This window comes from Coregonus lavaretus, assembly GCF_964263955.1.
Source record: "Coregonus lavaretus genome assembly, chromosome: 2".
Lineage (NCBI taxonomy): Eukaryota > Metazoa > Chordata > Actinopteri > Salmoniformes > Salmonidae > Coregonus > Coregonus lavaretus.
The window spans coordinates 363,501-381,364 of record NC_139989.1 but is presented as its reverse complement, the minus strand read 5'-3'; the positions used below and the strand labels follow the sequence as shown (position 1 = coordinate 381,364).

Genomic DNA, 17,864 nt, shown 5'->3' with positions numbered 1-17,864 from the left:
CAGAATGGGAGGCAGACAGGCGGAGTAGAGAGATTCATGTGATTGTAAGAACCGGAATTTTCACCTGATATTTTATTTAAAACATTATTCGTCGGCTTTAGGCCTTTGCATTTGACTTAGTTGATGATGGAAGTTGTAGGCCTACTGCTGCATCTCTGAGTTCTACGCTCTCATTTCTTTATCCGCCAATGGATCACCTTATATCAATGTGTCCCTATGGCAGAGGCTAGTGCTCTTGCCATAGTTACATTTTTACTTTTAGATTTTTATAATTTTTCTTCTGATTTTTATGATTGACAACGTGACAATGATTTTGAGAAACGAAAAGGTTATCATTGAAATGAATCTGTTCCACGAAAATGCGCATATAAAAATAATCCTAACTGGCACGCAGATTAGTAGAAACGGTAGGATACACTGTAAGCTTCCCCAAACAGCTGCCTATGGTCTTCACTAATACAGCCGTTTAGAAAATGTGAACGCGCAAGCGCGTGCAAACATAGGAAGTCCGGTGAAAAAAGGTGCCCGCCTATGCAAATCAAAGGCCGTCCAACTGCATCGTTCTGGCGCCGGGTCTACGGGCGAGTGGAGAAGGACCATCTCATTTCAAGCAACAGGACCGAGTTTGGGAAACTGGGTTAAGGTGATGGAAGGGAAGGGAAGGGAAGGGAAGGGAAGGGAAGGGAAGGGAAGGGAAGGGAAGGGAAGGGAAGGGAAGGTGAGGTGAGGTGAGGTGAGGTGAGGTGAGGTGAGGTGAGGTGAGGGACAGGACAGGACAGGACAGGACAGGACGTCCCAACCCTAACCGTGAAGTTTATTAAGCTACTGTTTCTTTAAAAAAAAAAAAAAATCGCGGAACCCGGAAAGAGATTTGTTTTCATCTTCTCCCACAATTCTTAGCGAAATATTAAGAAAGCTAGTTGGTCTTTCAAAGTATTGGGCAACAGTCTACTTTAAATTATATGTCAATGTGCAGTAAATTGACAAACATAACTAAAGGGTCTACTTTCATTCACATGTTGTATCACAACAATGTGAGCTAAGCAAAATGAACCGAAGAATGTTAAGGTAAGGTGAACATAGTAAATAGATAGCTGCTAACGTCGTTAGCCAGCCAACCTCTGCAGGAAGCAATGTGGATGTTCGCCACAGTGGGCTTATTTGTGATATGCATTCGTAAGATAATTATGCATCTAAAGTCACTCACTGTGACTAAAGTCAGGCTTGCTGCTGAACACATTGCTACTTTTAGACTCCTATTTCACTTGGTGTGGTAAGAAACGTGCATTCAGCTATCTACTGTAGCCATCGGTTAGCAGGCAGGGCTAACCTTAGTCTGGAGTTGAATTGCAGGCAGGGCTAACCTCCACCTGACGTTGAATTGCATTGGATTCAACGTCGGGCATAAATGAGCGTTTGGATCAGGAAAGTTTCCTCTGACGACCTCTACAAGCCAGAATGTTGAATACAATTATATTTTAACCTTTCTCATGTGGAATGCCAATTTATCTTACCATTTCTACCGATCTGCTTGCCAGTTATGGTTTTCATATGCACATTTTCGTGAAACAGTTTAATTTATGTCTTCATATCTCAAAATCATTGTCAAAGTTTATCCAAATCTAAAGGAAAATGATACAAACCTAAAAAGTAACTTCCATTGCCAACTATGTAAAAATAGCCTACATAAAGCCAACAAATAAAAACATTGCAGCCTGCAGGTAGAAAATATCCTAATAAAAATAAATGTCTTATAAATCACATTGGCTATGCATGGCCTGTCTGCAAGGAACTTGCAACATTGTATAAAAGATTCTGGGCCCTCAGAGTTTCCTGCGCCAGTGAGCTCAGAACAGACACAGCTGTAGGCCATTTGAGTTTGCTCAAGGGATAAGAAGCAGTGCTTGACTTGGGTAGGAGCACACCGGAGCTGAGTACCGGCACCTCAAATGTTCTACTGCTTGAGCTCCTGTTCCTCTTATAGAATATTAGCTCCTGTTCCTCTTATAGAATATTAGCTCCTGTTCCTCTTATAGAATTAGAGCTCAAAAGTATTGTGGAGCTCCTGCACCTACATGTAAACAGAACCAGCACCCAAAATGAGGACAGGAACCTATTTCAGTCCAAGTCAAGCACGGATAAGAAGTAATCAGGTAGGCCTATTTTATGAAATTTCTAGTGGATCAGAGCATGACATTTTTCCCTTTCACGCTGAGTTGTTATCGAAAGAGAGAGAGCTGGAAATATTTTTAAAAAAAATACATTGAGGAACTATTGTAATTCTCAATGGATGTAAAAACTGACTTTGTTTGCTTGCTGTTTGAGGTGAAGAAAACATTACTTTGAAAAGCTGCACAGGTCATTTAGTGGTGGTGCGTTAAGCCAATCAGAAATACTATCAGATCCCCAAATGGGCACATTTATATGCCTACATTTGAGCGCAGGCCAGGTAGACTATAGACCTACTTCTATGAATAATCAGGCCAGGTAGTCTATAGGCCTACTTCTATGAATAATCAGGCCAGGTAGCCTATAGGCCTACTTCTATGCGTGCGCGTCCTTACTCAACATTGACAGGAGCGCTCCAAACAAAAGACAATGACTAAATTGACAACACTCGTAAATGGAATTAAATAAATCAAAACTTGTTTCTCACAAGTGTAGCATAGGTTGTGCACTCTGCAAACAATGTGTCCACTCTGACAATGATAACGGGAAGACTGGAATCACTACTGGTGATATACACTGCTCAAAAAAATAAAGGGAACACTTAAACAACACAATGTAACTCCAAGTCAATCACACTTCTGTGAAATCAAACTGTCCACTTAGGAAGCAACACTGATTGACAATACATTTCACATGCTGTTGTGCAAATGGAATAGACAACAGGTGGAAATTATAGGCAATTAGCAAGACACCCCCAATAAAGGACTGGTTTTGCAGGTGGTGACCACAGACCACTTCTCAGTTCCTATGCTTCCTGGCTGATGTTTTGGTCACTTTTTGAATGCTGGCGGTGCTTTCACTCTAGTGGTAGCATGAGATGGAGTCTACAACCCACACAAGTGGCTCAGGTAGTGCATCTCATCCAGGATGGCACATCAATGCGAGCTGTGGCAAGAAGGTTTGCTGTGTCTGTCAGTGTAGTGTCCAGAGCATGGAGGCGCTACCAGGAGACAGGCCAGTACATCAGGAGACGTGGAGGAGGCCGTAGGAGGGCAACAACCCAGCAGCAGGACTGCATCGCAGTGCTTGAAGTGTCACTACAGACCCGGGTTCGATCCCAGGCTGTGTCACAGCTGGCCGTGACCGGGAGACCCATGAGGCGGCGCACATTTGGCCCAGCGTCGTCCAGTTTAGGGGAGGGTTTGGCCGGCCGGAATTTCAAAGTCCCATCGCGCTCTAGCGACTCCTTGTGCCGGACCGGGCGCCTGCAAACTGACTATGGTCGGTCGCCAGCTGGACGGTGTTTCCTCTGACACATTGGTGCGGTTAGCTTCTGGGTTTAGCGAGCAGTGTGTCAAGAAGCAATGCGGCTTGGCAGGGTCGTGTTTCGGAGGACGCATTGCTCTCGACCTATGCCTTTCCCGAGTCCGTAGGGGAGTTGCAGCGATAGGACAAGACTGTAACTACCAATTGGATATCACGAAATTGGGGAGAAAAAGGTGTGAAAGTACCAACAACAAAAAAAGACCTAGCTAGCTAAACAATGAACCATAATCCCAACTCATAACATTACTACCCTGCATGAATCTACAGGTAGCTAAAGCTAACCAACTAGGCAGCCACACAAGTAGGCAAGTAGGCTAAATGGGCGTACAATTAAAAAGCAAGGTATTTTCTGCTAAAACTATGCATAGCCAACATATTTCTGTTTATCATAGAAATAATGTAGCCAGCTACATTTCCTAATGTTTTGCCTCAAATTAATCTTGAATTTGATGGAGAAAAGTAGACTGTCTACACTGAGAAAAGTACCTGAGGAAAAAAGCTACAGATCAGTTAGAGGCAGTTCCTGAATTCTCAGAGTGGAGAAGTGCTACTGAAGCACAGAATTAGTCTGAAGCAGAAATGACAATAAGAACCATATTTAGATCTGCATTTACAAAACGCAGCAAGATACTTATTTTTTCCTGCGTGAAAAACAAAGCATTCTGCAACCCCTAAATGGAACTTTCTAGTGAGTGGCTGAATTAATAAGGTGACTGGGCATCGTTGTGTTTGAGAAGTCGAAGCCCTTCGGATGATATCTTGATTTCCTTGTTGTTTCTCCTATCTTCTCAGAGCAGGCAGACCTGTTGCCCTAGCGACTCCCTAGGCTCCTCCCCTATCTTCTCAGAGCAGGCAGACCTGTTGCCCTAGCGACTCCCTAGGCTCCTCCCCTATCTTCTCAGAGCAGGCAGACCTGTTGCCCTAGCGACTCCCTAGGCTCCTCCCCTATCTTCTCAGAGCAGGCAGACCTGTTGCCCTAGCGACTCCAGACACCGGGTGTAGACATGCTGTCCCAGGGCCAGCACCTTCATGTGACTTGTAAATGTCCAAACTTACCCAACATGCCATTCGGTAGCTCCTACCTACATATGTAGAACTGTATGAGCTGGACAGCCTATCTTTGCAATTATATATTTTTTCCCGTTTGCGGTCTTTAGCATATTTAGCTAGCAGCCTCCATGGACATTCGCTTGTACTTGTGCTAATTTTGTTAGCATTCTGGTAAAAGATGCTCAGTGGGCTTTTTTGGTGAATTTTTGGGGGCGTAAATCCCGAGATACGAAAATCTGGATACCGCCCTAGCCTAAAACACGTGCACAAGCTCGGCAGGTATGCATTGTGTGCTTGCTTCAGGTCGTAGAAATCTCGAACGTACTACCAGCGATTTGGAACGTTGATGTAATTATACTGAACCTTTGACGTCCCTACTGTTAGCTAGCTAAGTTAGGGTAACAAGGAAATATTACAGGGTTTTCCCTAAATCATGTTTATTTACATGTTTTACTTGATAGTTTTAAGACTCTAGATCACAAGAAATGGCAGTTACGGGTGTTTAAAAAATGCACAAATGAGTTCAAAAGGGGGCAGAGACCCCTTGCCTTACTCATCAGCATCACCTTGTAAGAATTGTTAAACAGGATTCGTAATGTTTGAAACCATCATCTAGAGATTGTAGATGCATTTGCCATCATTCTGCCATGTATTACACTAGCTAGCTAACTGTTAGCCTGCTACCACTGAGCTGATGCACCACCTAGTGACTGACAACTGGGGCATAATAGAACCTCATTTCTATTGGACAGATTTATGTAAGTCCCTCCCTCTTTAGTTCCGTTTGCTTGCGTTTGGTTCCTAATGAATACACCCCTGACTGCGGTACTGACTTATACCAGATGTGACTCAGTTGTATTGATTCTCTGAGTCTCCTGTCCTGTCCTGTCATGTCATGTCCTGTCCTCTGTTGTGTTGTATTTTGTATTGCGCTGTGTTAAATGTTTCCTGTGTTTTGTGGTTGCAGGCTATGTGGACCATGTCTCTGATCCTGTTTGCCCTGGTGGTGCGGGTCAGGGATGGTCTGCCCCTCTCAGCCTCCACTGACTTCCAACACAACCCAGAGCTGCAGGAGAAGAAGCAGCAGCTACGGACCATCTCCAAGACCCTCAGCCTGTTCCCCGACAGAGGGGCGGTCAAGGGCCATGACCTCAATATATAGTAAGATAGATAGATATTATGTATAGTATATACTATACCTGAGTTGTGTGTATATAGTAAGGACACTTCAGAAAGTATTCACACCCCTTTAACTTTTTCCACATTTTGTTGTTACAGCCTGAATTATCAATTTTTTTAGCAATTAATTCAAAGCTGAAATGTCTTGAATGAAAAAGTATTCAACCCCTTTGTTATGGCAACCTTAAGTAAGTTTAGGAGGAGTGATGTGCTTAACAAGTCCCAGAATAAGTTGCATGGACTCACTTTGTGTGCAATAATAGTGTTTAACATGACTTTTGAATGACTACCTCACCTTTGTACCACACATACCGTTATTTGTAAGGTCCCTCAGTCGAGCAGTGAATTTCAAACACAGATTCAACCACAAATACCAGGGAGGTTTTCCAATGCCTTGCAAAGAAGGGGATCTATTGGTAGATGTAAAAAAATAAAAAGCAGACATTGAATATCCCTTTGAGCATGGTGAAGTTATTAATTACACTTTGGATGGTGTATCAATACCCCCAGTCACTACAGAGATACAAGCTTCCTTCCTAACTCAGTTGCTGGTGAGAAAGGAAACCGCTCAGGGATTTCACCATGAGGCCAATGGTGACTTTAAAACAGTTAAGAGTTGAATGGCTGTGATAGGAGAAAACTGAGGATGGATCAACAACATTGTAGTTACTCCACAATACTAACCTAAATGACAGAGTGAAAAGAAGGAAGCCTGTACAGAATAACAGGGATCATTTGAGTTGACGTTAGACAGAATTGGTTGAACAGATCAGAAACCAGTATCAACATTTTGAAAGGAGCCAGAAACTGTCCTGCTGCGTGCCAGTTTGCGCTGTTCTGTGAAGGGTTGTACGTCTTGCTGTGGGCTGTTTGTTTACTTAAACCCCCCTCCTCCTTTCCACCTCCCTCTCCTCTAGTTTCCTCTCCAGTGAGGGCGTATCCTACATGAGCGTGTGTGACGCCAGCCTCCCTGCAGCCATGGCCTTCTGTTTCCTAGAGGACCTGCGCTGGGACTTCACAGCACATATGGACAGCGCCAAGGTTGCCCTGGCAGCCAGGCCTTACCCCTTCCTGGAGTTCGGTGTGTAGGAGAGGGGTGGAAGTGAAGGGGAGGGTTATGAGGGAGAGAGGAGGGGAGGGGTATGAGGGAGAGAGGAGGGGACGGAGAGAGGAGTGGGGCTGGGGGGAGGGGAGGGAGTAGGGGTGAAGGGAGAGGGGTGGAGGGAGTAGAGGAAGGAGGGAGAGAGGGGTGGGTGAAGAGAGGAGGGGTGGGTGAAGGAGACGAGGAGGGGTGGAGGAGGAAGGAGAGGCGTGAGAGGGGATGGGTGGAGGTAAAGGAGGTGGAGGGTTGAGTAGCAGAAGGAGAAGGGTGGAGGTGATGGCGTAGAGCAGGGGTAGGCAACCCTGTTCCTGGAGTGCCGCAGGTACTGCAGGATATTGTTCCAACTAGGCACCACACCTGACCAACTAAGCTGATTGATCAGTTCAGTGATTGCCTAAATTCAACACACCTGGTCTTCCAGGTCGGATAAATCAAAAACCAGTGTTGCCTACCCCTGGCCTAGAGCCAGCATTTTATGATGTATTGAACAGATGAGGTCATCTGTAGTTCATCAAAATGTATTGAACAGATGAGGTCATCTGTAGGTCATCAAAATGTATTGAACAGATGAGGTCATCTGTAGGTCATCAAAATGTATTGAACAGATGAGGTCATCTGTAGTTCATCAAAATGTATTGAACAGATGAGGTCATCTGTAGGTCATCAAAATGTATTGAACAGATGAGGTCATCTGTAGGTCATCAAAATGTATTGAACAGATGAGGACATCAAAATGTATTGAACAGATGAGGTCATCTGTATGTCATCAAAATGTATTGAACAGATGAGGTCATCTGTAGGTCATCAAAATGTATTGAACAGATGAGGTCATCTGTAGGTCATCAAAATGTATTGAACAGATGAGGTCATCTGTAGGTCATCAAAATGTATTGAACAGATGAGGTCATCTGTAGGTCATCAAAATATGAACGTGTCTCTGGTGTTCTAAAACCATGACAGATCCCATGAGGCAGTCATGTAGTCAGGAGTCCAGATACTTAATAACATACGACAACCAATAGTCACTGATACTTAACTACATACAATAACATACGACATGACCACGACAACCATCGTGTGATTGATGGTTATTAGATAACAGGATACCGTGGCTGCAGCAGCAGTATAACTGGAAGGGTTAATATTATATTATATTATATTATATTATATTATAGACAACAGCATAGCGTGGCTGCAGCAGCAGTATAACTGGAAGGGTTAATATTATATTATATTATATTATAGACAACAGCATAGAGTGGCTGCAGCAGCAGTATAACTGGAAGGGTTAATATTATATTATATATTATATTATATTATAGACAACAGCATAGCGTGGCTGCAGCAGCAGTATAACTGGAAGGGTTAATATTATATTATATTATAGACAACAGCATAGCGTGGCTGCAGCAGCAGTATAACTGGAAGGGTTAATATTATATTATATTATATTATATTATAGACAACAGCATAGCGTGGCTGCAGCAGCAGTATAACTGGAAGGGTTAATATTATATTATATTATATTATAGACAACAGCATAGCGTGGCTGCAGCAGCAGTATAACTGGAAGGGTTAATATTATATTATATTATAGACAACAGCATAGCGTGGCTGCAGCAGCAGTATAACTGGAAGGGTTAATATTATATTATATTATAGACAACAGCGTGGCTGCAGCAGCAGTATAACTGGAAGGGTTAATATTATATTATATTATATTATAGACAACAGCATAGCGTGGCTGCAGCAGCAGTATAACTGGAAGGGTTAATATTATATTATATTATATTATATTATAGACAACAGCATAGCGTGGCTGCAGCAGCAGTATAACTGGAAGGGTTAATATTATATTATATTATATTATAGACAACAGCATAGCGTGGCTGCAGCAGCAGTATAACTGGAAGGGTTAATATTATATTATAGACAACAGCATAGCGTGGCTGCAGCAGCAGTATAACTGGAAGGGTTAATATTATATTATATTATATTATATTATAGACAACAGCATAGCGTGGCTGCAGCAGCAGTATAACTGGAAGGGTTAATATTATATTATATTATAGACAACAGCATAGCGTGGCTGCAGTAGCAGTATAACTGGAAGGGTTAATATTATATTATATTATATTATATTATAGATAACAGCATAGCGTGGCTGCAGCAGGAGTATAACTGGAAGGGTTAATATTATATTATATTATATTATAGACAACAGCATAGCGTGGCTGCAGCAGCAGTATAACTGGAAGGGTTAATATTATATTATATTATAGACAACAGCATAGCGTGGCTGCAGCAGCAGTATAACTGGAAGGGTTAATATTATATTATATTATAGACAACAGCATAGCGTGGCTGCAGCAGCAGTATAACTGGAAGGGTTAATATTATATTATATTATAGACAACAGCATAGCGTGGCTGCAGCAGCAGTATAACTGGAAGGGTTAATATTATATTATATTATAGACAACAGCATAGCGTGGCTGCAGCAGCAGTATAACTGGAAGGGTTAATATTATATTATATTATATTATAGACAACAGCATAGCGTGGCTGCAGCAGCAGTATAACTGGAAGGGTTAATATTATATTATATTATATTATAGACAACAGCATAGCGTGGCTGCAGCAGCAGTATAACTGGAAGGGTTAATATATTATATTATATTATATTATAGACAACAGCATAGCGTGGCTGCAGCAGCAGTATAACTGGAAGGGTTAATATTATATTATATTATAGACAACAGCATAGCGTGGCTGCAGCAGCAGTATAACTGGAAGGGTTAATATTATATTATATTATATTATATTATAGACAACAGCATAGCGTGGCTGCAGCAGCAGTATAACTGGAAGGGTTAATATTATATTATATTATATTATAGACAACAGCATAGCGTGGCTGCAGCAGGAGTATAACTGGAAGGGTTAATATTATATTATATTATATTATAGACAACAGCATAGCATGGCTGCAGCAGCAGTATAACTGGAAGGGTTAATATTATATTATATTATAGACAACAGCATAGCGTGGCTGCAGCAGCAGTATAACTGGAAGGGTTAATATTATATTATATTATAGACAACAGCATAGCGTGGCTGCAGCAGCAGTATAACTGGAAGGGTTTATATTATATTATATTATAGACAACAGCATAGTGTGGCTGCAGCAGCAGTATAACTGGAAGGGTTAATATTATATTATATTATATTATAGACAACAGCATAGCGTGGCTGCAGCAGCAGTATAACTGGAAGGGTTAATATTATATTATATTATAGACAACAGCATAGCGTGGCTGCAGCAGCAGTATAACTGGAAGGGTTAATATTATATTATATTATAGGCAACAGCATAGCGTGGCTGCAGCAGCAGTATAACTGGAAGGGTTAATATTATATTATATTATAGACAACAGCATAGCGTGGCTGCATCAGCAGTATAACTGGAAGGGTTAATATTATATTATATTATATTATAGACAACAGCATAGCGTGGCTGCAGCAGCAGTATAACTGGAAGGGTTAATATTATATTATATTATATTATAGACAACAGCATAGCGTGGCTGCAGCAGCAGTATAACTGGAAGGGTTAATATTATATTATATTATATTATATTATAGACAACAGCATAGCGTGGCTGCAGCAGCAGTATAACTGGAAGGGTTAATATTATATTATATTATATTATAGACAACAGCATAGCGTGGCTGCAGCAGCAGTATAACTGGAAGGGTTAATATTATATTATATTATATTATAGACAACAGCATAGCGTGGCTGCAGCAGCAGTATAACTGGAAGGGATTATATTATATTATATTATAGACAACAGCATAGCGTGGCTGCAGCAGCAGTATAACTGGAAGGGTTAATATTATGTTATATTATATTATATTATAGACAACAGCATAGCGTGGCTGCAGCAGCAGTATAACTGGAAGGGTTAATATTATATTATATTATATTATAGACAACAGCATAGCGTGGCTGCAGCAGCAGTATAACTGGAAGGGTTAATATTATATTATATTATAGACAACAGCATAGCGTGGCTGCAGCAGCAGTATAACTGGAAGGGTTAATATTATATTATATTATATTATAGACAACAGCATAGCGTGGCTGCAGCAGCAGTATAACTGGAAGGGTTAATATTATATTATATTATAGACAACAGCATAGCGTGGCTGCAGCAGCAGTATAACTGGAAGGGTTAATATTATATTATATTATATTATAGACAACAGCATAGCATGGCTGCAGCAGCAGTATAACTGGAAGGGTTAATATTATATTATATTATATTATAGACAACAGCATAGCGTGGCTGCAGCAGCAGTATAACTGGAAGGGTTAATATTATATTATATTATATTATAGACAACAGCATAGCGTGGCTGCATCAGCAGTATAACTGGAAGGGTTTATATTATATTATATTATAGACAACAGCATAGCGTGGCTGCAGCAGCAGTATAACTGGAAGGGTTAATATTATATTATATTATATTATATTATAGACAACAGCATAGCGTGGCTGCAGCAGCAGTATAACTGGAAGGGTTAATATTATATTATATTATATTATAGACAACAGCATAGCGTGGCTGCAGCAGCAGTATAACTGGAAGGGTTAATATTATATTATATTATAGACAACAGCATAGCGTGGCTGCAGCAGCAGTATAACTGGAAGGGTTAATATTATATTATATTATATTATAGACAACAGTATAGCGTGGCTGCAGCAGCAGTATAACTGGAAGGGTTAATATTATATTATATTATAGACAACAGCATAGCGTGGCTGCAGCAGCAGTATAACTGGAAGGGTTAATATTATATTACAGACAACAGCATAGCGTGGCTGCAGCAGCAGTATAACTGGAAGGGTTAATATTATATTATATTATATTATATTATAGACAACAGCATAGCGTGGCTGCAGCAGCAGTATAACTGGAAGGGTTAATATTATATTATATTATATTATAGACAACAGCATAGCGTGGCTGCAGCAGCAGTATAACTGGAAGGGTTAATATATTATATTATATTATAGACAACAGCATAGCGTGGCTGCAGCAGCAGTATAACTGGAAGGGTTAATATTATATTATATTATAGACAACAGCATAGCGTGGCTGCAGCAGCAGTATAACTGGAAGGGTTAATATTATATTATAGACAACAGCATAGCGTGGCTGCAGCAGCAGTATAACTGGAAGGGTTAATATTATATTATATTATAGACAACAGCATAGCGTGGCTGCAGCAGCAGTATAACTGGAAGGGTTTATATTATATTATATTATATTATAGACAACAGCATAGCGTGGCTGCAGCAGAAGTATAACTGGAAGGGTTAATATTATATTATATTATAGACAACAGCATAGCGTGGCTGCAGCAGCAGTATAACTGGAAGGGTTAATATTATATTATATTATAGACAACAGCATAGCGTGGCTGCAGCAGCAGTATAACTGGAAGGGTTAATATTATATTATATTATATTATAGACAACAGCATAGCGTGGCTGCAGCAGCAGTATAACTGGAAGGGTTAATATTATATTATATTATAGACAACAGCATAGCGTGGCTGCAGCAGCAGTATAACTGGAAGGGTTAATATTATATTATATTATATTATAGACAACAGCATAGCGTGGCTGCAGCAGCAGTATAACTGGAAGGGTTAATATTATATTATATTATATTATAGACAACAGCATAGCGTGGCTGCAGCAGCAGTATAACTGGAAGGGTTAATATTATATTATATTATAGACAACAGCATAGCGTGGCTGCAGCAGCAGTATAACTGGAAGGGTTTATATTATATTATAGACAACAGCATAGCGTGGCTGCAGCAGCAGTATAACTGGAAGGGTTAATATTATATTATATTATATTATAGACAACAGCATAGCGTGGCTGCAGCAGCAGTATAACTGGAAGGGTTTATATTATATTATATTATATTATAGACAACAGCATAGCGTGGCTGCAGCAGCAGTATAACTGGAAGGGTTAATATTATATTATATATTATAGACAACAGCATAGCGTGGCTGCAGCAGCAGTATAACTGGAAGGGTTAATATTATATTATATTATATTATAGACAACAGCATAGCGTGGCTGCAGCAGCAGTATAACTGGAAGGGTTAATATTATATTATATTATATTATAGACAACAGCATAGCGTGGCTGCAGCAGCAGTATAACTGGAAGGGTTAATATTATATTATATTATATTATAGACAACAGCATAACGTGGCTGCAGCAGCAGTATAACTGGAAGGGTTAATATTATATTATATTATAGACAACAGCATAGCGTGGCTGCAGCAGCAGTATAACTGGAAGTGTTAATATTATATTATAGACAACAGCATAGCGTGGCTGCAGCAGCAGTATAACTGGAAGGGTTAATATTATATTATATTATATTATAGACAACAGCATAGTGTGGCTGCAGCAGCAGTATAACTGGAAGGGTTAATATTATATTATATTATATTATAGACAACAGCATAGCGTGGCTGCAGCAGCAGTATAACTGGAAGGGTTAATATATTATATTATATTATAGACAACAGCATAGCGTGGCTGCAGCAGCAGTATAACTGGAAGGGTTAATATTATATTATATTATAGACAACAGCATAGCGTGGCTGCAGCAGCAGTATAACTGGAAGGGTTAATATTATATTATAGACAACAGCATAGCGTGGCTGCAGCAGCAGTATAACTGGAAGGGTTAATATTATATTATATTATATTATAGACAACAGCATAGCGTGGCTGCAGCAGCAGTATAACTGGAAGGGTTAATATTATATTATATTATATTATATTATAGACAACAGCATAGCGTGGCTGCAGCAGAAGTATAACTGGAAGGGTTAATATTATATTATATTATATTATAGACAACAGCATAGCGTGGCTGCAGCAGCAGTATAACTGGAAGGGTTAATATTATATTATATTATAGACAACAGCATAGCGTGGCTGCAGCAGCAGTATAACTGGAAGGGTTAATATTATATTATATTATATTATAGACAACAGCATAGCGTGGCTGCAGCAGCAGTATAACTGGAAGGGTTAATATTATATTATATTATAGACAACAGCATAGCGTGGCTGCAGCAGCAGTATAACTGGAAGGGTTAATATTATATTATATTATAGACAACAGCATAGCGTGGCTGCAGCAGCAGTATAACTGGAAGGGTTAATATTATATTATATTATATTATAGACAACAGCATAGCGTGGCTGCAGCAGCAGTATAACTGGAAGGGTTAATATTATATTATATTATATTATAGACAACAGCATAGCGTGGCTGCAGCAGCAGTATAACTGGAAGGGTTAATATATTATATATTATAGACAACAGCATAGCGTGGCTGCAGCAGCAGTATAACTGGAAGGGTTAATATTATATTATATTATATTATAGACAACAGCATAGCGTGGCTGCAGCAGCAGTATAACTGGAAGGGTTAATATTATATTATATTATATTATATTATAGACAACAGCATAGCGTGGCTGCAGCAGAAGTATAACTGGAAGGGTTAATATTATATTATATTATAGACAACAGCATAGCGTGGCTGCAGCAGCAGTATAACTGGAAGGGTTAATATTATATTATATTATATTATAGACAACAGCATAGCGTGGCTGCAGCAGCAGTATAACTGGAAGGGTTAATATTATATTATATTATAGACAACAGCATAGCGTGGCTGCAGCAGCAGTATAACTGGAAGGGTTAATATTATATTATATTATATTATAGACAACAGCATAGCGTGGCTGCAGCAGCAGTATAACTGGAAGGGTTAATATTATATTATAGACAACAGCATAGCGTGGCTGCAGCAGCAGTATAACTGGAAGGGTTAATATTATATTATATTATATTATAGACAACAGCATAGCGTGGCTGCAGCAGCAGTATAACTGGAAGGGTTAATATTATATTATATTATATTATATTATATTATAGACAACAGCATAGCGTGGCTGCAGCAGCAGTATAACTGGAAGGGTTAATATTATATTATATTATATTATATTATAGACAACAGCATAGCGTGGCTGCAGCAGCAGTATAACTGGAAGGGTTAATATTATATTATAGACAACAGCATAGCGTGGCTGCAGCAGCAGTATAACTGGAAGGGTTAATATTATATTATATTATATTATAGACAACAGCATAGCGTGGCTGCAGCAGCAGTATAACTGGAAGGGTTAATATTATATTATATTATATTATAGACAACAGCATAGCGTGGCTGCAGCAGCAGTATAACTGGAAGGGTTAATATTATATTATATTATATTATATTATAGACAACAGCATAGCGTGGCTGCAGCAGCAGTATAACTGGAAGGGTTAATATTATATTATATTATATTATAGACAACAGCATAGCGTGGCTGCAGCAGCAGTATAACTGGAAGGGTGGTCCAGCGCTGGAGGTCACTCTGGCCGAAGTACAGGAGGATCTGAAAACACGCCCCTTGCAGATCCTCACCCTGGAGGAGGTGGAGCTTACCAACGGGTCTGCCAATGGCTACGCGGAAAAATTTTCTGAATCCGGTAAGAATCAGGAGGAGGAGGACGTTGCCTCTAACCACAGATCAACGTTGCACTGTTACTTCAGTTAGACGTTGCTTGATCCTGTGTTGTGTTGGATCGGTCTTCCAGGTCAGATCCAGAGGTTGGAGCCGGTGACCGTCCCAGGAATCCTCTCACTGGTCCTCAACATCATGTGTTCTTCTCTGAACCTCATCAGGGGAGTTCACCTCATAGAGCACACCTTCCAGGTAGACTATTCTGTTAACCATATAGAAGACACCTTCCAGGTAGACTATTCTGTTAACCATATAGAAGACACCTTCCAGGTAGACTATTCTGTTAACCATATAGAAGACACCTTCCAGGTAGACTATTCTATTTAGCCAGGTCCAATTTATCTTGGCTGATAATGTCTTATATTCTGCTCATAAAGATCTACTGAATTCAGGAGCCAACACTGTTCTGATGTCCTTTTCTTTGCTACAGGATGATTATGAAGGAATCTGGAACGTGGTGGCGTTTCTGCTGGCGTTCCTGTGCTGTGTTGGTCAGTGTCACCTATACCTGTTCCACTCTTCTCTGAAGAGGGTCAAGTGCCTGGTACTGCTGAGTGTGGTTGTGGTATCTAACTGCTTCCTGTTTGGGCTGAGGAATGTCTGGCAGCTGCTGTTCCACCTTGCGGTTGCCGTCCTCGTCACCCTCCTCACCCTCAACAGGAAACTACAGGACAGAACCAGTGACTGCGGGGTGTGAGGGAGGGGGGGCCATTTAGTGCGTGGCGCAACTACTGTAGGCAAAGTCCAGGCCAGTAGGGGAGGAAGAGGATCCAACCGACCCAGATAGAGGTCTTCTATCATGTCCGGTGGGACCTGTTTTAATGAGAGAAAATATCATTGTTTTGTTTGTATAAGGATCATTTATGTTGATTTATTTCCATGTTTAGTTGCCGTAGCGTCCCAGGCAGGTTGGAGGAATAGAGGAGGTCCTAACTAGAGGGGGTCCTAACTAGAGGAGGTCCTAACTAGAGGAGGTCCTAACTAGAGGGGGTCCTAACCACAGGGGGAATGTTGGATGGTCCTCAAATCTTCTTTTAGAAATGAATTCCAGATGAAGACAATAGTTTTGAGCAAATCACTTGAATTATATGAATTTGTAATACTGACGGGCTATGGACTTATTAAAGGACGTCCGTGTGATGTTCGACTAGAGCCAGTCAGCCAGTAGGTCTACATTTGACGAGGTAATTGAGGTTAGATCATCAGTGATGTAAAAAAAAAACACTCATTGTCCAACAGACCACTGCTGCAGCTCAGTAAGTAATAATCAACCATCAGTCTGATTCTCCAGGGTCTAAATGCAGCTAGTCTCACTAGAATAGGAAATGTACTGTACTTTCTTTCTCTTGTACACAAGGTATATTTTTGCGTCTGTAGAATTGACGAATCCAAGTGTCTCACCAAAGTATTTTCTTTGTTTGTGGTAACCTATGGTGTTTACAGTAAGAATCTGTAAGATGTAATCAATGTTCTAAAAAATATATGTTTTTGTAAAATACTATCTGTTTGAGCTGCTTGCGGACAATTTGCAGTGTACAAACCTACCATGTGGTCCTCTGTAGCTCAGCTGGTAGAGCACGGCGCTTGTAACGCCAAGGAAGTGGGTTCGATCCCCGGGACCACCTATACACAAAAATGTATGCACGCATGACTGTAAGTCGCTTTGGATAAAAGTGTCTGCTAAATGGCATATTATGCAGAAAGCTTCCCGAGAAGGAGGTCCCTCTCAAGTTTTACAACCTGCAACACTAGGAGTTGTTATTCCTCTTCATAGTGGTCAGTATTGAGGAGTTGATATGTTTTATAGTTTACAGGGCCAAGTAAGGTATTATATTATTTGGCACTATAATGTATATATTTTGTTGTTCAAGAAGGCTACATACTTATAGTGTTGGTAATACTATGTTGCTTGGTAACAATGTGGTTATTGTTTCATTTTTGATTCTATATCTAAAACATATCATAAGTTATAATTAATACACGAACAAATATATTATAGTTAAAATAGATTTTGTGACACCGTAATAATGTAGTGAGAGTGTATGTTGCATTTTGTAACCCTAAAATGATAGATAAGATAGATTCTTCTATAGATGTGTGATTTTGATGCCTTGTCTCTGCGATATTTCTCATGTCTCCTCAAGTCTAAGGTTCCTCTTCATATTTTTACAGTGTGTAGTAATCTAGTGAATAAGAAATATAATCTGTGATATAATTTATTTGAACAGATATTTTTGATCTGAAAAGACGTGATTGGAAGAATCTCTTTACTGCTTTTTCTATGATTGAAAGTTTTAATACAAATTGTGAATTGAAGATTCAAACCCACTCTACTCTACACACA

The 17,864-nt window shown here is 40.0% G+C and overlaps 1 protein-coding gene across 1 annotated transcript; it reads left to right on the top strand.

The window, feature by feature from the left end:
* Positions 1-891: 891 nt before the first annotated feature.
* LOC311137837 (vesicle-trafficking protein SEC22c-like) lies at positions 892-17,828 on the top strand. The gene is made up of 6 exons (XM_084172436.1): positions 892-1,068; positions 5,513-5,706; positions 6,642-6,805; positions 15,306-15,485; positions 15,594-15,712; positions 15,951-17,828. Exons 2-6 carry the CDS (start codon positions 5,516-5,518, stop codon positions 16,215-16,217), a joined length of 921 nt encoding a protein of 306 aa, XP_084028562.1. The 5' UTR covers positions 892-1,068; positions 5,513-5,515; the 3' UTR covers positions 16,218-17,828.
* Positions 17,829-17,864: the final 36 nt, after the last annotated feature.

Excerpts from the sequence above, each read along its gene's own strand:
- LOC311137837 (XM_084172436.1), top strand. The coding sequence starts at position 5,516 with ATGTGGACCATGTCTCTGATCCTGTTTGCCCTGGTGGTGCGGGTCAGG. Across the intron at positions 5,707-6,641 it reads GGCCATGACCTCAATATATA|TTTCCTCTCCAGTGAGGGCG; the intron begins GTAAGATAGATA and ends CCTCTCCTCTAG. Across the intron at positions 15,486-15,593 it reads GGAAAAATTTTCTGAATCCG|GTCAGATCCAGAGGTTGGAG; the intron begins GTAAGAATCAGG and ends TCGGTCTTCCAG.